The sequence below is a fragment of the Thunnus maccoyii genome, chromosome 13, assembly GCF_910596095.1.
Source record: "Thunnus maccoyii chromosome 13, fThuMac1.1, whole genome shotgun sequence".
Classification (NCBI taxonomy): Eukaryota; Metazoa; Chordata; class Actinopteri; order Scombriformes; family Scombridae; genus Thunnus; species Thunnus maccoyii.
This window is the reverse complement of record NC_056545.1, coordinates 3253106-3280107: the sequence shown is the minus strand read 5'-3', so window position 1 is coordinate 3280107 and position 27002 is coordinate 3253106. Positions and strand designations below refer to the sequence as shown.

Below are 27002 nucleotides of genomic sequence, written 5' to 3'. Positions count from 1 at the left end.
CTGCTATAAAGACCTCTCCCTGTCAACTAAATGGCCAGTTGAGCTGCCATATGGTTGTGCTGACATTATCTCTGGGTAATTAATATGGCATCTCGCCTGGCATCTGGTGGCATTAATCTAGCTGGGAGCAGTTCATCTTACAATGTCAGCGCTGCTGCAGGCCCGATGTGAATTATCACTGCCCGATGGAAGTGGGAGGCAGAGACGAAACAAAACAAAATACAGCAGGACCGACTCCATTCACTGTGTGTTGTTGCATTTTTTTATAATAGACATTTTCTTTCCTTTGATTTCTGGTAGTTCTTTTCAGCTGATCCTCATTCAGTAAAGCTTAAAGTCACTAGTGGATTGATCTTAAAGTGCTCATGTGATTTTATCGAATATTGTTGTTCTTGGTATAAAACATTCAGTGACTCATTTTATTGTGTTTCATTGCACTTGTATTTTAAGTACCATAGCGTCTCTCCGAAGCCAAGGTCATTAAAAAGTCAAAAGTACATTTATATACATTTAAAATGTATTCAAAGACTTAAAATATAAAGGTAAATGTAAAGGCTTGGTCTTGTACCACATTATTTATGAGTACTAAAAGATTTACTCACATGTTGAGTGTATTATCATTAGTATTTACAGTTAGTATACAAGAGATGAGTGTACTGTACCATTTAATACTAACAGGAAATGATAATGATAACGTAAGGCTCCCAACCCCTTAAAGCAAAGCGGCCCACATACATACTAGTGACGAATTCGACCAATAAGTGTTTTTTCCTTCTCACATTGCTTTATCTGAATTATTTTTAAAGGTTTGACTCTTTGAAATATGCTTTTATCGCTTTCCTGTCCGGTTTATCAGCTTTCAGTCCTTCAAATCTATCTCACGAGTCCTTGAGGGCTCCAAAAGATTTCTGTGTCCATTGTTTATTTTAAGTTTCTCTCCTTACTTTTGTTTTCTGTAAATTGTGGTGAATGACATTCTCATGCAGAAGCAGAAAGTCTTAAATGTGACTTTCTACCACATATTGACAACCTGGAACTTGAACAACAGCGAACCTATGCAAGACTAGATGTAAAGATTTTAATCAATTGTTGCTTTAATCAAGTAGTTTTCCACTGCACACAGATGTAAGACTCTCTCTCTCTCTTTAACAAGGAGTCCCTCCTCCAGTTAGATCAATAAATACTTTTGTGAAGGTGTTTTAAATGAATTAGCAGTAGCGCAAACAACCCATTTCATTTTCTTTCTCATACTGTATACAGAGCGCGCTGTGTTAGAGGCCAGGCAACTGTGCTCGAGTTTCTGGTGTTATGTGTCTGTATGTTTGAAGCACATAAGAGGAACCAGGCTGGAAATGTGAGCTGAGGAAAGAGGATGTTAGTGAGGGCCGTACACAGTTGGATAACAAGATACTCCGAGTGAAAGGCAATTCTTGGTGAACAGGTGATACTGTAACAACAATTCTGAAACTGCTCCCCTAAAAGGTTGTGAATCCAGTATGTTATCTTAAAATGCAAATATGAGCTCTGTGCTCCACAAGTGAGGGAATGATAGTGTCCTAAACCTGAAAGATTAGGTAAAGGAGATGTGACTAGCAAAAGGTTAAAGACTGAAATACTTAAGTGCAGGAAAGCGAGGGCGGATAGTTGCATATACCGTATATTTACATGCTTTTTCATCTGTATTTCAACAGTTTCTGATGTAACTCTGTCCCAAACCACACTGTCTGAACCCAGAGCTTCCTCACCATTCGACTGCGAAACTCTTGATGAAATGGGTTCATGATATATAATATTATGTGAGCTTTCACAGTGCTCTTGAATATAGAAATATGTCACATGACAAGTTAACGGCTCTGTAACTTTTTGGGGTCATGGACATTCCAGCACCTAAAACCAGGCTCCAGGATCCTGATCATGAAAGTAATATCAAACTCAAACCAAGATCATTTTTCTTCCTAAATTTAACCATTAGCAACAGTTTGCGTGTGACAAACAGGAGATGATTTGCCCATGCTGTTTGGAATGATGTAATTTGGAGGCAATGCGTGTTGCGTTAACTTCTTTAACAGAATGCTCATTTCCTAATTTCTCCATATATGTGTTGGCAGTCCTCATGCTTCTGTTAGCACCATGTGGCAGCTTTACTGCAGTCACTCCAAATGTACAGGATCTGTTCAGAGTTTGATGAAAGCTCTGAGAAATTGTTTGCATTGTTTGCATGTTGGTTAGCAAAAAGCTGGCCATCTTTCTTTCCCCAGTTAAGAACAAATTGGTTCTCTAGATAATCTGCTGAAGAGACCATAATCAGACTGAGGAGCATATGTCTAACAGTATGTCTCAATGGCTAAGTAATAGAGAGAGGCAAAGAGTTGGAATTCTTTAATTTCTGCATAGCCTGCTTTGAAATTGTCAGTGTTTGACACTGTTGGATAAACTATACGGTGACTGTTAGTTTCCCCCGTGGTGCCACAGACAACAACAGTTTCCCACGGGGGGTCCTGCTAGCCAGCGATATGCCAGAAATGATGACTACAGTTAAAAGTTATGAGTGTGGGGGGCATAGCCAAACATTTCAAGTGAGACCTTTTCCAATTCATAAGAGAGAGCAACAGTAGATACTTATTTGTTTGTTCATGACAAGATGCATTTAACAGGTGACACCCCATGGAGGTGGAGGTAAAAAAGGTGCTCGGCGACCTTTTCAAAGCAGCTGTGACCTGATGTGTGATGAAGCTTGATTGCAGATGAGAGCAACAACAAAAACATGTCTTGTCTAGACAAGGCTAAAGAGCAGCAGGAACGACACCTCGGCTTTTGTTTCTCACACCTCGCTCCGCCAACACAGGCAGGACTGTTGTGACTGGTGTTTGTAGTGACTGGCAGTTAGATGGTGGCAGCTAGCAGAGCTAAGAATACAACAAAGCGCCTGGAAGGAGGGATGTTATTGTGACTAAATGTTAAAGGCTGCGGTTGCTGGTGTAAAACAAAGACAGTGTAAGGCAAGAAGCGAACAAACGGGTCTGACTGTTTTTGACATTTAATGACCTAAACCTTTACAGATCAGCTGTGGTAGCCATTCTTCATCGCACCTTTTTAATAGGTTAAACAACGATTGGGGAATTTTGGAAAGAAAAACTTTACATACTGTGGATGATGTCAATTTTTCCAGCAGTTTTGCTTTTGATATTTGCTCCGACACTTCATCTGATATGTGAAAAACCTGCAGCTGAAACAGAAATACAGCTGAGAATAGTAGGATTCCCTTTAAGCTATGAGGTTTCTAAATTCACTCTGTGCTTCCTGTGATGCGCCTCTCAAATGCTCCATATATGATGCATATTTTCCTACGTTTTGCATCACAAAGCACAGTTTCTAAAATATAATGAAAACTCTCAAGGTGGAAGAAGAAATAAGAATCCTCTGTTACCTCCTCTGGGACCATTTTTATATTTTATATAACTCAAGGTCCACATAATAGATTTCTCCAAAACTTTCAACCTCTTGTTAAGAGTTAGTAAGTGGACCCTGAGTATTGCTTTTTTTTTTTTTTTTTTGTCTAACTACTGTTTCCAGGAATGAACATTCATGCTCGAGGTAAATCATGTTTATGACAGAAGCTCAGAAGTTTCAGAAGTTAAAAGTCTACAAAGCCGGACTTGAAGGCAGCAACTCACAAAACCATCATAAATTACACAACATGGTGACTTTGGGATCATGTTTCTGTTATTAGGCCTCAATCCGAGATCAAACTGAGACACCTGAGATTAATGTAGGTGTTTTAGGATACAGACGCCCACATTTGGTCACTATTTTGCAATCCCTATAGATAAACTATAGCTTTCAATAGATTGCTATTGACAAGAGCAAGCAGTAACGGAGGTTGAGGGCTGTGGTAATGGCCTGTGATTGAACACCTTGTGCTGAGGTCCCGCTGCTCTCTGCCTCATTAACTCTGGCAGGTCCTCTGTTCAGCACGCTGCATTGCAGGCCAGAGTCGGGACACATTTAACTGTCTTGACTACAGTCCAAGACACACAAGTGTTCAGGATGGATTTAAAGCAGGTACAGCTTGTTTTCTGCTCACATTAACACTCACCTTGAAAAATGTTGAGTTGTTACAGCTTCTAAGTCTCTAAGATGGTGCTGTGTGCGTAAAACAGTTAGTAAATCCTGCGTTTTTCCAAACTAGTTTAGAGTGAGAAATATTGGTTTTCACCTATGACGGGAAGCTTTTCAGAGGCTCAGCTAAGGTTTTCAGTGTTTTCTGAAAGTTATGAACATAAACTGTAGAAAACCAGGTATGTAGAATATGTGAGTGACATACTGAAATTAGTAAAATAACCAATTTAGACCTTATACTGTAAGTTTGATAGAATTCATGCAGTTTTAATACAGAAGAGTAATGAAGACAGTTAACCACAACTACATAATATGTACATGCGTCATTTGCTGTGAATAAACTGTAAAAAGTAAGTGATTACAGGCATTTTTCATGTCAATAAAAGTAATGACTGTTGTGACTTATTGTGACACTTAAATAGAACAGAGACATTGTAATTAGTAACCCCTGTGCTTTATCCTACTATGACAAGTTGAAATGTCTGCTATTCAGAAGGCCTCGCTGAAAAAATGTCGTCCATAAATATCATCAAAAATGCGGTTTGACATGATGAAATTTGAGGCCATTCATTGAGGTCTTTTAAGACTTTTTCAGACTTCTTTTTAGGGGCTGGTGGGTGGATGGGCGTTCGGCTACCCTGCTGCACATCAGAATCAGAGAAAGTGCCTACCTCAATGGCCGGCCTCTACCCCTTAGGCCATTTCTCTGCTCTGTGCCCATCCAGCCACTGTCAACTCCCATCGGGGAGTATTCCTCTCCATTACCGGCCTCTGTCCGTCCCCCACTTAAATAACAGCAGCCTTGCCACTCCAGGCCCATTAAGATACTGCCGGCACTGCCACAGCCGCACACACACAAACAGCCACAAACTGCCCAAGCCTTTATAAATAGATGGCGGAGAAAGGGAAAGAGGCTGGTTAGAGGAGGTAAATTATTCCAAAACAGCCCAACAGGACTGAGACTAAGAACCCCCCCCACTACTCTGGCTCCTCCAGCTCTTCCTTTCAGGTGTCACTTTGGGCTGACTCAATTTTACACTGTAATGGACCTCCTGGGTCAACTACTTTTCTCCCACCTTTCCTTCCTTTTTTTTTTATCTCTCCACTGCTCTCTTCATCTATCAGCAGCTAACAACACCTTTACTCACTTTCCTGTAACACACACACATTATTCCCTGTACTGACTGTATGGTTTGTACCACTTAATTTCGTCTAACTCTAATCAGGGTTCACACTACGCTTTACTAAAAACTCCTGTTTGTAGACAAGAAGGGGGAACGATAGCAAGTAGATTTCCCACTCATAAACAGTTGAAAGGCGTAGATCATACATGTAAGATGTCACCCGTAGGATGTATCAAAGCCTGGATTTGCATTTACTCGGCATCATCTTTGGCAGTTGCAGGTGAAAATCCAGAAAATCCAAATTCATGACGCATTCACACATAAAGACACAAAGAGGCCGGCGGGATCTCATCTCTCAAGTGTCTGAAGCTTGCAGGCTGTGTTTTCTTTGAGCATACTCAGCTTTGTTTGTGCAGTTATTTTCTGCGTGCTGCAACTATACTTGTGCACGATGTTGTTCATTTTCACGTTCCGCTAGCTTGTTAAAGTTATATCGACAAACTTTTGCAGCGTCAAGTCAAACTATGTTCATTTGCCTCACACGGAATCAAAATCAGCACAATTTGTTGTCTCTTAAGAGGCTACTTCTGCTCATCAGAAGACATTTACGGGGCATTATGCTGCAATTACATCAGTGGCAATTACATAGTTTCAATAAATGTCAGACTACGTAAGATTTGCTTTAAAAAACAAATCCAAACTTCTCTCTTGAAATACAAAATAAATGATTTTTCATGGCAGACCCAAAACTCAATCATCAGTGACATTGCAGGTGTTAAGTCCATGTTTTTTCCACAGTCTGTGTACTCAAAAAATCAGTCCACAGTTGGAGAGTAGTCAATACTAGTAAGATTCCTGTACAATGCGATCTGCTGAATGGGGATGCCATGGAGGTCATTCAGCTTTTTCTTGGTGTTAATGAAACGCAGAGTAGAAGAAGACAGCTCAAGGACCTGTCATAGCATATAGATATTAACCACCAGTGGTGGGAGAAGTACTCATATTCTTTTTATTTCAAATTAAAAGTAGCAATACCACAATGCAAAAATACTCCATTACAAGTCCTATATTTAAGATCCTACGTAAGTAAAAGTACAGAAGTATTATGAGCTAAATTTACTTAAGCATTAAAAGTAAAAGTACTAAGCCCCTGTGACTGATATATTAAATACATTTAATAAAATTTATACTGAAGTATCAATGTTAGAGCAGCATTTTACTGTTGTAGCTATTCGTGGTGGAGCTAGTTTAAACTACTTTATATACATTTTAGTCCAGTGGTTCCCAACCTAGGAGTTGGACCCTTCCAAAGGGTCACAGGATGAATCTAAGGGGTCGTGAGATGATTAATGGGAGAGGAAAGAAGAAAAAACAAAGTTCTGATACATAAATTTGGATTCACTTTTCAGGCTTTTCTCAAACCTTTCAGTCATTGAACTACTGGTTTCATCTTTAACAACGTAATGTAATTTATGAGCTCATCATATGTTATTTCATGTAAAATTTAACTAATTATAGTTGTAGTAAAAGATAGCTATTACAGTGGAAACAGTCTGTCTGGGTCAAAGCGTATGACTATTATAACTAATTTTTTTTTCATTTTCTTAATTTCTCGTGCAGATGACCATCATACATTTTTATATTTAATACATGAATATAAAGTAATGAAATGGACAGCTTCACTATTTACTGAATTTTATATTATTTTTATTGTTTTAAAATACAGTACAGCTGTTTCAAACACTTGTTGTTTGGCTGCTGCATCTCGTTGGGTAGTTTGGGCAGGTTGTCATGAGCTTCGAGGAGACGACGTGTTTCATTGAGAGAAAATGACTTTCTTTTTCCCGTCATGATTTCAATGTGCACACAAAACCAGCCTCAGGTCACCCGCCGGGAGCAAATGGGTTACCACAAGGCAATAATAGTGCCACAGCCACTAAATACATATCTTACGTGTATCATGGAAGTAAAGTAAAAACAAAAAGTAGAATTATCATAGTTTTAAAAATTTTTTCCATATGTTGTCATGAATGAAAAGACCCAAAATTAACACTGTAAGCAGACTACTGTATTATTATAAGTGAATTATTTAAACAGTATTTGTATAAGAATGATTCTGTCATGAGCTTTTTGATCCATATAAGCGGTTGATCACTGTAACCATGATCACTACAAGCAGTTTCCACTGTAATTATAGCTGTCAAATAAATGTAGTGGAGTAAAAAGTACAATATTTGCCTCTGAATTGTAGTAGAGTAGAAATATCAAGTAGGATAAAATGAAAATATTCAAGTAGAGTACAAGTACCTCAAAACTGTACTTAAGTACAGTTCTTGAGTAAATGTACTTAGTTACTTTCCACCACTGTTAACCATCTTTTAGGTCTTCTGTCCTCTTTACATCAAGGTGTGCATCTTTTTATTTTGGCACTGAATACAGGGGCTCTTCAAATTGCAACAGTTAGAGGCTGGACCATAGATGTGGTCATTTTTGATTCTTTAGTTTGTTCTTTTTTATCTTGTGGACATGTTTGCTTTTATATTGTCCAGGTTGAGGCCAAGGACAATTTTCCTGACTCAGCTGGACAATAAAGTTTATTCTATTCTGTTCTATTCTGTGCAGTTGTCTGATTGTCATATGTGTTTTCCCAAATTTTACTTTCACATTGACTCTGTTGTACTCTCTCAGTTGTCTAGTGTTGCTTAACACCTATAAAACACCTATAAAAGCCTTGAATGTCAGACTTCTTTTAAAGTTGATACATACTTGCTGACACATATTGTACGGCATTTAACTTATTATGTCTTGCCACTGTAACTGCCCCCACTTCAAAGTAAAAGTCTTTTTCATGTGGTTCTTCCGCTTCTGGCTCACCAGCCCTGTTTTTCTGTGTGTGTGTGTGTGTGTGTGTGTGTGTGTGTGTGTGTGTGTGTGTGTGTGTGTGTCAGTATCTGGGTTTCGTATTTCCACCATGTCCACGCCTTAGCCCAGACCTGAGGTCAAAGGTCCGCTAACCTTTTACATTCCAAAACCTTTTTTCCCTCTAATTCTCCATCTTTGACCACTCAATCCCCCCTCCACTCCTCTTTCACCGTCTCTATCACTGGTTCTGCCTCAAGACCACTTAGGCCATTTTCATTTTCTGCCTCTGCAAACAACAACAGTAAGATCTTTAATGTAACCATCAATGATTTGGTCTGAAGAGGCCTGGAGGAAGACGTCCTCTGCTTATTCTCCCTCACTGACTGAGCCAGGCCTAAAATACACACCGGACTAAGAAAGAGAGAGAGAGTTGGAGGGGAAAGAGAGAATGAGGCACTGGACAAAAGTGAATATGAGGAATGCTTGTCAATCAAAGCCACTTAAAGATCTCGAGTCCCAGAGGGATTCCAAAAGCAATCGACCCCAGTCAATAGCCTCTTCATTGATAAAAGCAGAGAGCAGAGGAAGAGACAGGCACAAACACAAGAGAAAACTAGCTTAGCACTAGTTACATTTATGTTGTAAGTTATTTACGCAAACTATAGTACACTTTGACTAACAGTAGGAGATTTTACATTTGCTGTTATAAACACATTGTGCCTTCAGGTCTTTCCAGGCAAAAGTCCAGTAGTAAAGAAGAAGTGATGCAGTTTTTGACCCCAGTTTGCTTTGAAAAAAGAAAATAATTTGTTATTTTGCATGTGCAATGTTATAGACCATGGCTGAAATGTAAAGAGCACCACCTATTGAAATTAAAACTTCAAAATCATCAATAGAAAAAATCTGATCCAGTCCAGATTGTATGCGAAACTTGTTGTTGGTTAACATGCATTCATATATTTTAAAAAAGAAAAGGAGAAAAAAATGCATAAAAAACACTCCAATCAGTCTAATCACCCTAAATGAAGACCAAATACGGAGTCACATCTTGTACCATCTAGCCAATCACTACTACACAAAGTTAAAATTGAAATCCATAGAACTTAGTCTAAAAGCATACATGGGGCATCTAAAGTCCATAATGTTTGTGCAGCAAATGACAAATTCAGTAGTCTTACAGCCTGAGGGTAGACCTTGAGGAAATGCCATGGTGGTGTTAAAATCAGACGGGTTTATCCTCAATTTGCTCAGAAAATTTCATGTCAATTTGGCCATTACTTTATATCCTAATCATATGGCGCATAATTTCTCTGAAGTTGATACAAGACAAAAGCTCATGATGTTCCCAAAATGAAGAGGGTTTACCTTCTTGGGAGCTTGTGCTCTGTAAATTCTCATGTAATTTTCCAATGGAACTTTTTTTTGTGAAAGTGGAAAATCCACCTTGATAGTGAGGCTAGAGAAAAGACCAATGTCATCAGCACATTAGGAATCATCCTCCAGGGACCATGAATACAACTTATTTCACCTGTAGGGCTGACACATTAGTACCACAGGCTTTCTGTCATGATTTTTAAATTAGGACCTAATGAAAATTATACTCTCCTGCAGGCACATCTGCTTTCTTTTCTGTACACAGAAAATGAAACATGGAGACAGGATATAGTCAGAGGGGGAAGGTTTGTCAATATTTATTTCTCTTTCCTACATGCGCCAAAATTAGATTTTTTTTTTCCCTCGACAACAGACTGAATCTCCTATCTTTACCTGGTCTCCAACAGCTCCTCTGTATCCTTCCTCCTATCATCATCCTCCAGCGGTGGTATCATCCCCGTTTTTGAGCGTGTAAAGCAGCCGAGACAGTGATTGATCTGGCGTGGAGGCTGTCTTGGGCCCTCCTCCTCCTCCAGTGGTTATGAACATGAGGCGGGTTGCTCTTCATAGATTTTTAAATTAGTGTCAGCTTTGCCCCAAAGATGTGTTATTGACTGATGAAATAGAAACTGAGCTCCAAACACTCAGTCCTTCCCCAGAGTTTTCCCCAGCCTGGTAATTGAAAAAGTGTGAAGGGAGTGTGTTCAAGTGAGCGTGCAACTGTGTGTGTGTGTACGTATGTGTGTGTGTTAATGGTGTTTGTGAGTTTATGTGTTTGTGTGCTTGCGACTGTGTGCTCTTTATCTCTGCTGGAGAAAAATGCACAGTGCTCACTAGAGTCAAGATTCGATTGAAGTATTGCATAGGAGATCTTTATCTTTCTGCACCCATCCTGAAACATGAGTATTGTGTGTACCTTTAATCCCATAAACATAGTATGCTTAAGCCTATGAGAGTACAGTTAGTGAACTATAATGTGTCCCACACCATTACACCTCAGTTGTTGCATAACCTGTATCTTAATAATTTTGTGCATGCACAACCTTTATTGAGGCTTACGGATGAGGTTGACACTCCTGACTAGTTCCACAGTAACAGCGCATCATTAAAAAGACATGTGACACTCTTTTTAATGACTACCCACGTTGTAAGAAACTTGAGTTATCCTTTAAATCGGTGGCCATTAGCAAATTAAATGAAATCATGCTTTCCGCCACTCACCACTAACTCCCTCGATGTGTCTTTTTCTCTGCAGGGTCAGACATGGCCATCTTCTGCCTGCTTTGTGGGAAGCGTTTCCAGACCCAGACAGCATTGCAGCAGCACATGGAAGTCCACGCCGGCGTTCGCAGCTACATTTGTAGTGAATGCAACCGGACTTTCCCCAGCCATACTGCACTCAAACGTCACCTACGCTCACACACAGGTCAGTGGAAGCACTATCTATCTATCTTTAAGTTTGTAGATAATATGAATGGAAGCACAGTGTGTTATCCATCCATTTATTTCCGGCCCTTTCTCCAGGTTTGTTGTTCACTGTCCCATGACCTTTTGACATTCTTATTTTACACTTCTTGTGATGTCTGAGCTTCTCCTTCAGCCTCTAATGCTGAGCACAGATACTCAGGAAAGGAAACTTCCACACATATGCACAATCTTATTCTTTCAGTTACTATCCAGAGTTAAGACCATAGTTGAGGACTGGAAGACAGGCTAACACATAAAGAGCATTACCAAGCTCAGCTCTCTCAACACCATATTAATCCAGTAAAATGATTAGTTATTACCTCAACTGTCCATTCAACTATTGACTATGTTTTGGGAATGATAACCAGTACAACAAATGAAATTAAATAGCTCATAAAATTTAGTTTTTCATACTTGCAAGCTCCTACCACACTGACTGACAATTCATTTCTCCTGACCCAACCCATTTTACATCAGTGTTTCTGGTGCACCAGTTTAATGGTGCAGCAGCAACTATGGTAGTGAAATTACTCAAATAAGCATTTGCTACAAACTTGCATCACCCTTTGTATTTTTTTTTTTTGTTTATTTATTTGGAGCCCCATTCGCTGTTACCAGTGCAACAGCTACTCCTCCTGGGCTCTTAATTCTCAAAACAGCACACTTCAATGTATTATTTGTCTACCAAATTACTACAGGATTCATACTGACATCAAGGATTTCTCATAAAAACTGAATAGTTGAGTGTTTAGTCATAGGCTTCAGTGTCATTTTAAAATTTATTGATTTTTAAAACACACATACACATAAAAAACTACAAATAAAAAAGAAAAAATCATGACAGCACCTAAATCAAGGATCAAATCGATGTAACAATATTAACAACATAGAAGACTAGTGTAACATTAAAAGAGATCTACTGCATTCTAGTATTAGGCTACTAGTTTTCAGAGAAAGAGGATGGGAAAGAAGATAAATTCATAAATAAAAAGAGAATAAGGGGATTTGAAGTCCAATTTTTATATGATGGGATTCACTCTGAAAGTTAATCCACCCCTCTATAGAAAGTCTGAAAGAAATTAACTAAAACTGGTTGCCAGATTTTTAGGAAATACGTGTCATTCCCCTTTAAAGTAGCAGAGAGTCTTTCCATAGGTAAAACCTTGTATAATTCTCTGTACCACTGTGTTACTGTTGGGGGTTTGTCTTTAATCCACTGGAACAAAATACACAGCCTGGCTAGCAACAACAGCTTTGTTACAAGAGTATACTGTGAAGGGTTAAGATCAAAACCTTCTGGCGAGGATCACAACAAAAACAATGTAGGTTCCAATATAATTTCCATGCGAAAGATTGTGCAAAGATTTTTTTAAATATTTTTTCCAGAAACGTGCAATCACAGGGCATTGCCATATCAAGTGAAAATAAGTTCCCACATCTTTCTTACATTTTCTGCACATGGGAGATATTTTGCGGCTACTTTTGTTGAAAAACTGAGGTGTGCACTGTGACCTATGAAGTATTTGGTACTGGCTCTCATTTAACCGATTACATGAAAAGATTTTACTTGATAACGAATACATTAGACCACTCTTCCTGGCTTGTTTGGATTCCAAAATCCTTCTCTCATGTACTGATGATTTTATCAATGCTATATTGATCCAGACACTGCAGCTCCTGATAAAAAGGGGAAATAAACTTTTTTGTAATATTTGGAGTTAGAAGAAAGTCGTCAAGAGGGCCCCTAACATGCTTATCATCAGGAAACTTGCAGGTAGTGAATACAAAATGTCTAATCTGCAAACATGTAAAAAAGTATGCTGAAACGACATAAGTGTTCCTGCCTCAAACAGGTCTCTGATTGCTTTAACATCTTTTGCAAACCATTTTTCAGAAACACCTTTACCTTGTCCTGGTAGAAAGAATTTATTAATTATGGTTGAAGGGATGATGAACAATTTCCATGGCCAGTCAATTTAGAAATATCATACCATGCTTTTCATGTGATGAATACAATTACATTTTTTTTAATATCTGTAGAGAGTCGGACATTACTTGTCAAATACTTTAGTAAGGAATGCTGGTGACAGAAGGCAATTTTGTTTTTTTTGTCTTTTAAGAAATTATGTATCCAATTATAAATTGTTTGAGCCTGGCAAGCCCAATTATAATAGAGAAGAACTGGTAGGGCTATCCCCCCTCTGTCTATAGGATGTTATTTTCATTTTCACTCTTGTTTTCCTCTCATGCCATAAATATCCAGACAAAGACATTTCAGTATCATAAATAGTGTTTTTTTGTAATATGGAAAGGGAGTATTTGCATTGGGTAGAGAAGTCTTGATAGTCTTGATAGTTCATCTTTATCAAGCTCACTCTGCCTATCCAATATAGGGGTACGTCCAGCCAGCGATTCAGATCTGTTTTAATTCCTGCGGTGATATTTGTAAAATTTGTCAATAAAGATGATTGAGATTTGCAGATATTCTAATTTCAAGTTAAGTAAATCCAGATTTTTCAAAAATTATTTTTTAACCTGTGATTTTAGAGAATTCATTTATAATGGAGAGGATTATAGGGATTGACGATTAAGGGTTATTGACAAAAAGCAAAACATCATCTGCGTAGAGCATAATTCTGTGGTCCACTCCCGCCAATTCAACCCCATTAATTTCTTTATGCATCATTATCATTTCTGCCAATGGCTCAAGAGCCAGTGCAAGAAGGAGGGGCAACAGGACGGAAACTTGGCACATCCCTCTCTGGAGGTAGAATGGGTCTGAGCAGCGTCCATTAACAAGAACCTTGGCCATCAGTGATTTATATAAAATTGTCATCCAATTGATAAATGTGTCCCTTAGCTTAAATCTCTTCATTATATTGAATAAGTACTCCAATTCCAGCCTGTCATATGCCTTTTCTGCATCTAATGAAATGGCAAGAATTTTGGATCTGAGAATACTGGATAACATTTATTAATTGTTGCATGTTTGCATGGCAGTGTCTGTTAATAATAAATCCTGAAAGAAATCTCTCCAACCTGGTAGCAAATACCTTACAGTTCACTGTGATCAGACTGATTGGTCTATATGAGGAACAGCTCTTAGGTGGTTTGTTCTTTTTAAGTATAAAAGATATGTCAGACAGATTAAGGGTAGGACGGAGACAGCCATTGAGGAAGGACTCAGAAAACATTGGTGAAAGGTTCCACTAAATAGTTAACAAATTGCTTTTAAAACTCTGAACTAAACCCATCAGGTCCTGGTGGTTTTCCCCCTAAGTTCCCAATAGCTTCACATACTTCCTGTTTAGTAATTGGAGACTATGAGGTTGCCCTTGCATCGTCAGGCAGAGTTGGCAGTGCTATTTTGTCAAAAAAAAAACTGTTTCTCAGGGTAGAACTGTATTCACATTCAGATGCGTATAGTTATCCATTAAAATCCTTCATTATTATATGTTTTGTTTCAAAGTGTTGTACACCATTTTTGTCTAAGGGTGAAGGTAATGTCATCCTTTCAGCCTTTGACTAAACACGCCAGTAGCCTTCCTCATTTGTTGCCATACTCAAAAAATGTATGTTTACATAGAAAATTGCCTTTTCTGCTTTTTCACTAAGAAGTTGGTCAAGGGAGGAGCAAGCAGTTTCAAGGTCTTGTCGGGTTTTCTTAGTAAGTGAAGATTTAAATTCAATTTCTAGTTTATTTATAATATCTCCTAATTATAACTGTAAAGGCTTTGGTCATTTCCCATAAAGTTAATGCAGATGTGTCTGGATTGCGGTTAGCAGATAAAAAATTTCCCACTGTTCCTTGAGGTATAATATGAATGAGGAGTCACTGAATATGAACACATGGATTTAGACACCAATGTCTCGACAGAGAGTCATAATATGGAGGGTCTAATTCCAGGCTAACTGAAGAGTGATCAGAAAGGATTTGAACATTTTTATTTCAGATATTTTAGTGATTGAAACAATTTCAAGAGTTGGAGCATTAATGGCTGAATTATAGCTGTGGTGTAGAACAGCCATGCTGGTTTTTGATAACATGTCAGAAGAAAATCAGTACTCAAAGATGGTTTATTATCATTATATCACCATGGTTATCAACTGCTATGTGGCCCCAGATTCCCAGAGCAAAGTAAGTTACTAAAATTAATTTGTGTAATGGAGCACACGTGTATTACATGTAAAACACACTTCACACCACAAAATATAACATGTATAAAACATTTATTCTGTAATTTCACAAGTGATAAGTTCACAAGAGGGAGGGAAACCAAAATCTTTTTTTAAACCATGAAAGGGACTAGAGAATAAAGTGAATAATAGCCGAGAAAACATTTATGACGTCTCATAAGTTTGGCAAATATCTAACCAGTAACCAGGAGATTTTACATTTAATTCTAAAATCTTGAATATTTTTTTGGCTTTTTGCATATAATTGTTATGCTCAAATTTTCACATGAATTCAGAAATTTTCATCAAAATGTGCATCCTGAATATCAAGTGAAATAAGTCTCTTTTTTCATGTAAATTGCTTTGTGCTTTCATAATGTATAAACAGCTTTTTTTTTCAAATTACCATATATCACCACCTCCCACCCTGGTGTATTAGAGTAATAGAATAGTCAACCATTAAAAAAATAGAATTGTGTACAGCCACAGTAGAAAAAAGCCTGAAAAAAAAACTCACACACTGGCCCACAACAAGGATTGTCATGGAATGACATTTCATGAATGTAGCTTACAATATAATACAAAGTAAAAAAAAGCATGTTTTATTTTAGGAAATGGGAATGAATTATGCTATCCCTACCCAGTTACATTGCTACTTTAGCTCAGCTGAATAAACAGCAGTAATTCAGGTCAACGTGAAATGAATTCTGCAGCAGTCAGACGAAGCTTATTTACAGTGACTGCTTTTTTGTTTTGTTTTGGGGTTTTTTTTTTACTTCAGTCCACTAGTACTTCTGTCAGTGCTAGCTCTCTGATGAGGCGAGGCCAGGATACTAATACATTGTTGTGAGGGAGCAGAGGTAGCCTGACAGATGCGGCTATTCAGAATGGGGGGGGAAAAACAAAACAAAACGTAACCATGACAGAATATGAACACATGGAAATGAATCCCATTTCACCAGCGAGGGATGGATGCGTTTTTCCTCCCTCTCCCTCTCTCTCTTTCTCTCTCTCTCTCACCCAGCCGCCTGTCTGCGACCTTAAATAACAGTCTCACTGTCAGAGCCGATTTAGCTCACCGGCTCACGGATAAATATTTGAAACGAAAGGCAGTGAGATGAGAGCAGTCAGCCCTATTTACAAGTCAGGCGAATACACCATTAGTATGTGATGGTGGTAGGGGGCTGGGGGGAGGTGGACGGGGCTGCTTGAGCCGCCTGTACAGTAGCGATGCACACATCTGCTCTGTCTACTAGACATTGGAGAGGACACAAGCAGCGTCTCTGATCCACCTGCCCACCCGGGCGACGCAAATGTCACCTCAGCTCGTCTCTGGAGCTGCAGATGAGACTTTGCAGCCTCGTGCCACTTTGAACCTCATCCCACTGTGGGCGTGTGGTAAATCACAATGAGCCAGCCGTGAAAGCAATCGTTTAAATATGATGTGGAGCCTTTTGTCAGGGGATTATAAAGTCAGCAACTCACACAGCCATCATAGGCACCAGAAATATGTCCTAATTTACCCTCCAAAAAAAAAAAACAAGTAGAGGCATGATGTTCCTCTACATTTACACTTTGATGTTTATAATCTCATTCACACTTTGCTGGGTAACTAGGCAAAAATAGTGCTTAAAAACAGACGGAGCTAGACAGCGTATCCACCTCAGAGAATCGGCTTTATTTACCTACATGTAGCCTTGTTTGTGCATACACGTGTGTATTGCAATCCTCTAACAAAGTCATCCATGCCCCCCCCCCTTTTTTTTTTTACTTTCAAGATTTCCGATATGCATCCAAAATACACTTCAGTCAAAATAGCAAAGGTGAAGGTTTGGTCCTTGAAGTGAGGAGGTGTTGTTTGATAAAACATGTTTGATACTGTAAAAAAATGCTGTTTTAATAATGCAATGCTTTGAATAATAATGTGTATCTGATATGGCTTTTCCATTAAAAAATAAAATTCAACTACCTAGTTAGAAAGTCTTTACAAATCATGCTCAGAGGCACACACCTTAAACTCAGATTCAAGGTGAGCAAAGAGAAAACTTCACCACTTCAGCAGATGAAAGTGAAAACATGCACAACCTGCACAGTGACGCTCAAACATCCACGTGAACACAATAAGCAAAACACATTTTTGATTGTTTTTAAGGACCCATTTTAGCACGAAAAGTTATTAGAAGAAACAGCGGCTCAAACATTGATCAAGAATTATTGCTGTAACAATGACATGTCAAGGTCAGACTTCAGTATTTGGGTGCAATAGTTGTATTGATGAAGTTAAGTTATGAAGTTTTGTGATGACGTCTTTGTTTTGGTTGATACAACAGTAGATACAAGCACACACACTAAAAATAAAATCTCATGTTCCCACAAGTATTTTTCCCAACAAACAGGAGTCGATTTTGGTGAGAATTTCCAGGAAATAGCGAGATCTCAGTTCCTGGTATTCAGCCTAATTTTAATGGACAGCAGAGTGTGGCAGCTCATCACCCATAGAAAGCTTTCTAGATATAGTTCGGTTACTGGTTGAATCACCGTTTTGTTGTATCAACTGACAACAGAAAGCAGCAAAAAGCATTTTATGGACATTCATTACATGTGCTTCATTTTACCTGTCTGCTGGCTTATCTTTTGAAAGCAGCCTTGCTGGTGCGGGCTCTGACATTGGATCACCATTTAGGATGAGGGAGAAAAAAAAAACTGATTTAATGGTGTTTATTTCAGCATCTTAATCTTGCCATCTCTCCCTCTCTCCCTCACTGCGTCTTTCTTCTTATTTTCCTCCATCCACCTGCAGTTTCAACACCAGGATATTACACACACTTACCTCCATGTTGCCTCTTTATTTTGTTTATATATTTTTGTTGCATGTTCATACAGTACATTATAGGTTCAAGCACACACACACAAATACACAATGTTGGCTTATAACAGTAGCAGTGATGGCAGCTGTGCTGTTTCCCTTCCCCACACTTTCTCTTTACAGACCAGGCCTTCATTAATATTCCGTTGTTGTGCACTGTCTGTGTGTAAGTGTCTGTGTGTGTTTTTTTTTAACTCAGAGCCAATTTGCTGTCTGCTGTGGCAGGGTGTTTTGTGTTCGCAGCTGTATTTGATAGTGCTACAGCCAGAGAGAGAGAGAGACAGAGAGAGAGAGAGAAAGAGGGAGAGAGAACTGAATTGAATTTAAAGAGAGAGAGAATGAGCCAGTTCTGGTCCTGGCAGTGATGGAGCCTGGTGATTTACAGCCTCTTACCGTATATAATGAACACGCCCCGGGTGCCCATGGGCACAGGCACCCTGAGCAGGCCTTTGGGGTGTCAAAAGAGGTGGTGTTGGTGGGGAGGGTGTAAATGTAGAGGTGGGAGGGGGGTCAGGAGACGCAGGTGGTGATGCTCGGGGGCACCCAAGGGTCCACTCACCATGCTGTGGTTCCACCTCACTGTGCTGGGTCCTCATCTGTGGCCTCCTTGCCATGTGGTCACAGCAGAAAAGAGAAAGGAAGGAAGGGTGGAAGGAAAGAAGGAAAAGAGGGATGACAGAGGAGGAAGTAATAGTGGCAGATTTGGGATGGACAGAGGACATGTCCCCATTATTCTGCAGCCCCCGTGAGAATATCCTGACAAAATGAAGTCCTGTCTGGCTCTTTACATCCTCACAATGTGATTATAGAATTGTGTCTGATTTATTTAAAGCTCTGCAGTACAACTTTGAACTTTGGCGTCCCCAAGTGGCAAGAGAAGATATCATGCATTATATGCACCCCAGGGATGAAGATGCATTTTATACCATTCTGTACATCTTTTTCAGACGTCCTTCTCTGTTTTACTGAGTGGACCTGTAGGATCTATTCTCAATAAGAAATGGACTATCAGTTTATTACCTGTTGTCTGTTCATTGTACCTAACAATGTAGTTGTGGCCAGTAGTTTTGTCTTTTTTTTTCTGGTATGGTAAATGTTTTGATAGAGTATAAAATAACAGGAAGCTGAAATAAGTGAGTCTTCCATTTTATTGCTGAATGACTTCCTACAGTAAGTTTCCTGAAAATTGAAATTTCAAGATGATAGTGAACAATAAAGTGAAATAAAATGAAGTATAGCTCAAATCCAGAAACCTATGGGTGATGAAATAAACTAAAAAGACTACTACATTTTAAAAACTTCAATCTAAATCAATCTACAAACTAAAAGTGAAATGGCATGTTTTATAAAAATGTCCTGCACTAATTTAAGTGCCTATTTTATAGTAAATTATGCAGAAAGCCTAGTATATTCTTTACAAATTGCATGTGACAAATACACCAGGCTCTTTCCTACTAATTCAAGATTTTTGATAATGTTCGCCAGCACCAGACGTGCAGCAACAGGACATTAAGCGTAAATAACCCTCCATAGGCCTCCTCTGAGTATTAGCATCCCACTCGCTGGTCTGATCAGAAGCCCTAATTAAAGGCAGGTGAATCTGAGCTCAATTATTATTCTTGCAGCGTCGTGCAAGCCCACCGAGCTCCGTGATGGATTGTGATCTCTGCTGTGGTTGAAACGCTAGAAAGAGCACAATGTCTTACAGCGGGAGCCACTGATAACTTCATGCAGACAAATAAAGACTGTCACTTTTATTGATTTTTACCCAGCCCCCACCTCCATCGCCATATACACCCACATTCCCTGCTCCCTCCCTGTCTCAGTTTTATCCCTCCCCCTACACTCCTCCATCCCCATCAAAGCTTCCCTTTAATGGGAAGGCGTCCAACATCACAAGGCACTGAAAACGTTTTCTTCCATGAAAGTATAGCACATCCAAAAATGTGATCAGCATGTAAAGGATATCCATCTCTTACTCCTCTTTCATCCCTCTTTTTGTGTGTCCTCCTAAATAAACCAAATAAACTCATACATACTGTATATACACAGACATAAAATCCTAAATAAAATATGCAGGATAGAACTGAAATCGTCTCTTAACAGCGGGTTAGCGGCAGCGGCACATAACGAGAAATGCAATTTATTCCGTGGCACGTTGCTGCTCGGACAGGCAGATAATGAAAGGCATAGGTCATTGATGGTGACTTAAACCTGCAGCAGTGGAGTGAAATACATTAATAAATATCCACAACATTACTTGGCTGGAGAGTGTAACACGGGGGGTGGAAGCAAATGATGCGAGGAGCAGCTACTCATCAAACGCAGGAATACAATTAGTCTTTGGACTTGCTGGTGAGAGCCTCCTGCAAATCATAATATCCTGATCACTGACATCTGAATATCCATTACAGTTGCCCTGTGGGGACCTGAGCTCTGGCATCCTAAGGAACAGAATGTGATGCCTGTTGTCATTTGAATTTCTGAAGGCACACTGGACATCTACTGCAAGGCTGGTGTCTGAAATTAATCTTAATGTCTCAGAATGGAAATATAGGTGCTATGTAAATAAATAGTGAGACTACATTTGCCCACAGTGAATGGATTAGACAGAGGAGCCATGAATAGAAACAGACAGTATGCTGATAGTAAAGTAATACAGTGAAAGTAAAGGCATGGAAAGGCGGACAGATTTGTCTCCAACTTTATTTCCACTTTATATGTGCTGAATCATATTGCTAAGTCACTCTGGCACCAAACACATTATGAAATGTTGTCAAAGCAACCAGTAAACAGTGTTGGTATCAGACTAAAACTACAGTATAACAAGAGGTAACAGCAAGTACTACTTGGTTAAGGTCAGAGAGAGATTGTGGTCATGGTTAAAAGATGCCAAAGTTGACTGTTAGTAGGAAACAAGGACAAGGTTTTGCAGTGCTATAACATTGCACTACTCAATAATAATAATAATAATAATAATAATAATAATAATAATAATAACTTTATATAGTAACCTAATTTACTTCTGCCTGTGCTTCTGAGAGAAGAGAGTCATTAATAAGATAACCACAAGATGTCACTTGATGTTTAGGAAAACCTTAATCTGTAAGTGTTTGAACAACCAACTGATGTTGTTGCTTGTTGGTGAGGATGGTGTCCTGCGTAAATGTAAATGTGAGATTATGACAGCGTTCACCTGACAGTGATCTGGATTGTGCAAACATTTTGACAGGTTCAGCTCACCATCCTGCAACAGTGCGCCAGTCGGAGACAAATGCCATGCTTCTTTTTGTTGACAAAACTGCCCTTTGGTTTACAGTTTGGCCTTTTAGAGAGATGGATGATGCCTCTTGGTCTTCTTTCAAGTGGAAAGCGATGTGGTTCATTTAGAACAAACCAACAATGCATCCATAATTTACCCAGCCGTACACCCGTGTGTCACCCCTTTTCTGACTGTGTGCTTATATACAGTATTGAAAAAAAAAAAGAGATAGTGAAACTGATTTGCTACTTAGAATGTATATAAACCCCTGTCTTTTTCACAGCCTTTATAAAACAGCCATCTTGCCTGTCCAACAAGAAGTGCAGAAAATGGTGTGTTTGTGATTTGTAGGCTTATACATAGATACCCAAGAATAATACATTCTGGGATGACAAACTCAGCTCATTATTGCAGGATCACTGCATCAGTCAGGTTATCCATTAATGCATTGTGAAACTGGAACCGTATGGTCAATAACACATCTCATGGCCAGTGAACATCCATGACAGGCTACAATTATTTAAGGTTTTACACAAAGCAGAACAGCAGTGCAGGTGATTTGAGGAGAAAGACAAAAGATTGGTTACAGTTGTATGCTGGTATTAAAGCTTTTCAGTGGGTATCCATCAGAATATAAACATGTGATGCTCTGGTATTGTGCATAAACTCAGCAAAATCAGATATAGGATGAGGTAACACACAACTGTATGTTTACATCTTTTGGATTGTAAACCGTCTAACCATGAACATCAGTGAATCTTCGTCAGAGTTTTAACAAAATCAGATTAATATTTTACATGTTTCTGAGCTTGACAATGACCGAGCATCCATCAATATCAATCCTGCCCTTTAACCTGACAAGTATTGTCCTTTTGCTTTTATACAAAAAGATTTTCTTTGCAGATGAAGTGAATGTTGCTTTTTGCTTTTTTTTTCACCCCCACATTTCAGCAGGGGACCACCCATTTGAGTGTGAGTTCTGCGGGAGCTGTTTCCGAGATGAGAGCACGCTGAAGGGCCACAAACGCATCCACACCGGGGAGAAGCCCTATGAATGTAACGGCTGTGGGAAGAAGTTCAGCCTCAAGCACCAGCTGGAGACCCACTACCGTGTGCACACAGGTACTGTGATGAAACTTACAATGAACATATGTGAAGAGAAACACAGTGCATTTATTGATGCATTTCTTGATAATTATTCATATCCCGCTCTATGGTGTTTGAAGGAAAAATACATACATAAAATATAAACAGTGACCGATCTCACTGTGACTCTGGGATGCTGCTGCTTAGTAGTCTCACTGCGTAACTCTCTCTAAACTAACAACGTCCTAACTCTAGCTCCAGAAAGCCAATAAACAATTACTGGGATCCTCGTAAAAATTATTAGTTATGTGTTTAAAAAACATATTGGCCCTTATATCATTAGAAAATGTTTTACGTCCCAACTAGCAATATTTTAATCCGTCTTAATAGACCGCATCAGTCTGGCTCTATTCATGAGTATCATGAACACTTTCAAATTGTAGCAATGAGATGTTATCCCATTCTTCCACTTATCCTAATTTGATATGAGTGCAACATTATATCTCATTGCCCCTCATAATAATACAGCGTTGAAACATATTGATGCAGCATATGGAGCCTGTTAAAGTGCTCTGTTGTAGGAAATCCAAGTTGCAAGGCGCAGACCAGATGAATATCTTTGTTGCTGTGATACAGTAGATGAATGTCTCAGAAGACTTTGTATTGATCCCAGTATATTTAGAGCCCCATAAAGATGTTGACACAGTGATAAGCTGGGTGCCCTGGAGAATGAGTGCATGCTATGTACCAGACTGAGCGAGGATACCACGAGTGCTCACCGGGATGGCACACAGCCAAGGCTTTATGCTTTCTCACCATCCCTTTTTCTCTAACACACACACATACACACCAGCAGCAGCAGCAGCCTCCCATCTCCCATTCAATAAGCCAGCTGTTAAGCCACACTATCAAGGCAGCCTGTCCAATAATTGGCTCCCCCCCCATCCACCCTTTCCCCTTTTGTGAAGGGGAGGGGGGGCTTTGCGTTAAGCCGAAGAGCAACAGCAGATAACAAGAGCAAGTGACAAGCTCACAGTCAAAGGCCACCTCGCACAAAAGGGAGCTGCTTGATGAATCATCGACATTGGCAACCTAACCCCCCCCGCCCCCTTCTCCCCACACATCTCAAATGCCAATGACGGATCAATACCTGGGCCCTATTTGCAATTCATTATTAGCCGGTTATTTGAGGCGACCCTGTTTACAGTCTGGTTATCAATATCAACATCATGCAGGTGTCCACACTGCTTTAGAGTAACACATGATGGCCTGGAACACTGTATTTATGCTTATTGGCTAAATGGCGCTGTAACCCAGCACCCACAGAGGTCAAGGTTAACCAGGGCTCCGAAAGAACAGACAGACTAAACAGCAGAGGCACAAAGCTGCCTGTTTTGCCAGCACACATGTACGAGGCTCCAGCTGAAAGGTGACAGCAAGTGCCGAGCCAGATCACTTCCGACAGCTCATTTCAAATGCCATTGGTAAAGGTCAGCATTTACATGTCTAATTTGCGTCTGCCGGCTTGAGCGCTGGTGGATTATTCCCCGCCATCACTCAAATCATTAGCACATTTAGGATGGCTGCTGTTGCTGAATTGAAATGTGCCTCTTGAATATAGCAGCCCCCACAGCAAGAAAGCAGCGTTGCACTTTGATTTATGACACCTTCAGGAGTTCTCCATGGCAGGAGCTGCATTTTGTGTAATGTACCAGAGATTAATTGATTAGGTGTGGGTTATAAAAGAAATAACAGACATTTTAACATCACATATTCTTTCACGTAAAAGTAAGATCTGGTGTTTAAGGCCATTTATATCTTCATCTAAATTTTATTTGGTCGTTTTTTTATTTGAGTTAGCACAGGTCTGAATATGTACACAATTAAAGGATAACTATAGTATGGTTTATTACAACTTATCATGCAGTATTTTCACAGTTTTGACCATCATTTTATCAGTTCTCTATGGTGAGATCTGGGAACACAGTGACAAAATGAAGTCCAACAGGGCAAGAAACACAAGCATATATTAGCTTAAGAAAATAACTAGCTTTTTCTGAAACTTTCAACTGCATCTCATGGTCTTCCTTAACAGAGGCAGTTGATAAGACAGTGAGATGAGGTTTAAAACTCAAGAAAGAGCTAGAAAGTGGAGCTTGACTTAAAGGGGACATATGCACATTTCCAGGTCTATATTTATATTCTGGGGCTCGACTGGAATATCTTTGCATGTTTTACAGTTATAAAAAATGCTTTTTTTCTTATATTTGCTCTTTATGCAGCCTCTCAGTTCCACCCCTGTCTGAAACAGGCCATTTTAGTTCCTGTCTCTTTAAGGCCTCTGATTGGCCAGCTTTCAGAGGTTGCCTCTCATTAGACTCCCGTTGGCTCCGGAGGCTACATAAACAAACAGTTGTAGTACGATTTCATTTCTTTTTCTCGTTCTTCACTCAAAATGGAAACTTCTCAAATACATCTGTACATGTTCCAGCCCGAATCAAGTGAAGATGGTCACCTAGGACATCGCTCCAGAAAAATCACCCATTTCACCCTTGAGTTTGATCACTAAATGCCTAATTTTGCCATCTAACAGCGGTATGTTGTTTTTTTAATCATTTGGTGTCATTTTTGAAAACTGCTGTTTTTTTCCGATGGCTGCTACAAGCTCGTAGTCTTTAATGGCTAAGCAAGGGATGAACTAGCCAGCATAGCTAGCGGGATGACACTGAAAGCTGCAAGAATGGCCAACCCCACCTCAAGTGCTCCAGTTAGTCAAATGAAAAAATCAATGCAAGAGATGCCACAACTCAGCAACATTCTCAAAGAACTGCAGGAGGATGTTTCCTCAGTGAAAACATCACAGGCTAAAGTTAGCATGGATATTACTGCTATTTTTGAGAGACTGGAGGAGGCAGACGGACAGATAATGGACAGATAATGGAATGCTAAAAAGAGCAGTGCAAGATGAAGCAAACCGGGATAGACGACTCAGCCTGTGTCTAGTTGGAGTTAAGGAACAGCTGGAGGGCGGCTGGTTGCAGAGGTGCTTAAAGTGGACCTAGCTGAGAACAAACTTCAACAAGTGCACCAGTCGCTGGCGCCCATTAAAGATGAAGCTTGTCTTCCAAGACCTATTATCATGAGATTCCAAACATTTCTGGAACGCAAACAGGTGATGGTTTCAGTGAGAGACAAGTGCAAAAACAAAACAGAAATAAAGTGGCATGGCAAGAGAATTTCCTTTTTCCCAAGACGTGACCAGGGATGTGGTCGACAGGATGAAGAAGTTTACCAAAGTTCGGAGGAAACTATACACAATGGATACTCGCTACACACTGGCCTTCCCCACTGTGCTGCAGTTTTCATGGAAAGGGAAGAGGATGAGTTTTGAGGACCATTGCAAAGCAGTGGAATTCATCTACAAAGGGGACACACATAGTCCAGAGTGACTTCAATCAGATTCTGGATACTATATTGGCTAGGACAACATATTCTAGTAAACTTCTGAAGGATAGATTTGCAATACATCAGCTTGTAAAAGACCTGAGCCTGGTAGATGTCTGGAGGCTGACAAATCCCAGAGAAAGAGAATATACCTTCTACTTACATAACCATAAAATGCATTCCAGAATAGATTATTTTTTTACTATCCAAAAGCATGATTGAGTCTGTTATGGATAGTAAAATATCACTAACAAACCATGCTACAGTTGAGCTGTGCCTATCAACGGATACTCAAAGAATGAGGAGTAGTAGGTGGAGACTTAACACTTCTTTATTTCAAGACTCAATATTTAAGCAGTTATTATCTGAAGAATTTGGACAATTTTTCCAAATAAACATGGGTTCTACTGAAAGAACAGGTTCCATCTGGGAGGCCTTCAAGGCATTTATTAGGGGCAAAGTCATAGCCCATACATCAAAGGTGAAGAAAGAAAATAGGGAGAAAATCAGTAAATTGGAAATTGAGTCTGAAAAGTATAGTGAGACCTTATTGAAACAGATATATCACATTAAATATGAGTTAAATGAGATGTAAATAAGAAAGCTGAATTTACCATATTTAGACTCAAAACGAATTTCTAAGAAACTGGAGAAAAGTCGGGAAAATTGCTGGCAAGACAGTCGAAGCAATTTGAAGCCACATACGTTATATCCGGTATTAAGGATGAATCTGGACATGTGATGACTACACCTCAGGAAATAAATCAAGTCTTTAAAAAAGTTCTATTCTGTATATGTCAGACACTCCTGTTAATATTGATGAAATTAATGCATGGTTTTCAAGGATTGATCTCCCTAGGTTGTCATCTAATCAAGTAGAGATTTTGGACGCACCAATTACAGAGGATGAAGTTAGGAAAGCTATTAAATTAATGAAGTCAGGAAAGGCTCCAGGATTAGATGGCTTCCCTGTTGAATATTATAAGAACTACATTGATATTCTGACACCTATCTTAACGAAGTTATATTCTAAGGCTATGAGTACCGGAGGACTTGATCCAACCAGCTACAGGCCTATCAGTTTATCTGTGGTTGATTACAAGATACTAACGAAGGTATTCTCTATGAGCCTAGAGCATATCCTGTCGGACATTATACATCTAGATCAGATAGGATTTATAAGTGGAAGGTCATCCTCTGATAACCTCAGAAGATTGCTTCA

The 27002-nt window shown here is 39.4% G+C and overlaps 1 protein-coding gene across 2 annotated transcripts in view; it reads left to right on the top strand.

Annotated features, from left to right (window-relative positions):
- zbtb16a (zinc finger and BTB domain containing 16a) overlaps positions 1 to 27002 on the top strand; it is a 157500-nt gene that overhangs the window by 123227 nt on the left and 7271 nt on the right. The window contains exons 5-6 of one of the 2 annotated variants that reach the window (XM_042432275.1): positions 10735 to 10905; positions 22205 to 22372. In XM_042432275.1, the coding sequence (XP_042288209.1) occupies positions 10735 to 10905; positions 22205 to 22372 (339 nt within the window). Of the gene's footprint in view, positions 1 to 10734; positions 10906 to 22201; positions 22373 to 27002 lie in introns of both variants that reach the window. The other variant, XM_042432274.1, reaches the window with a different exon arrangement.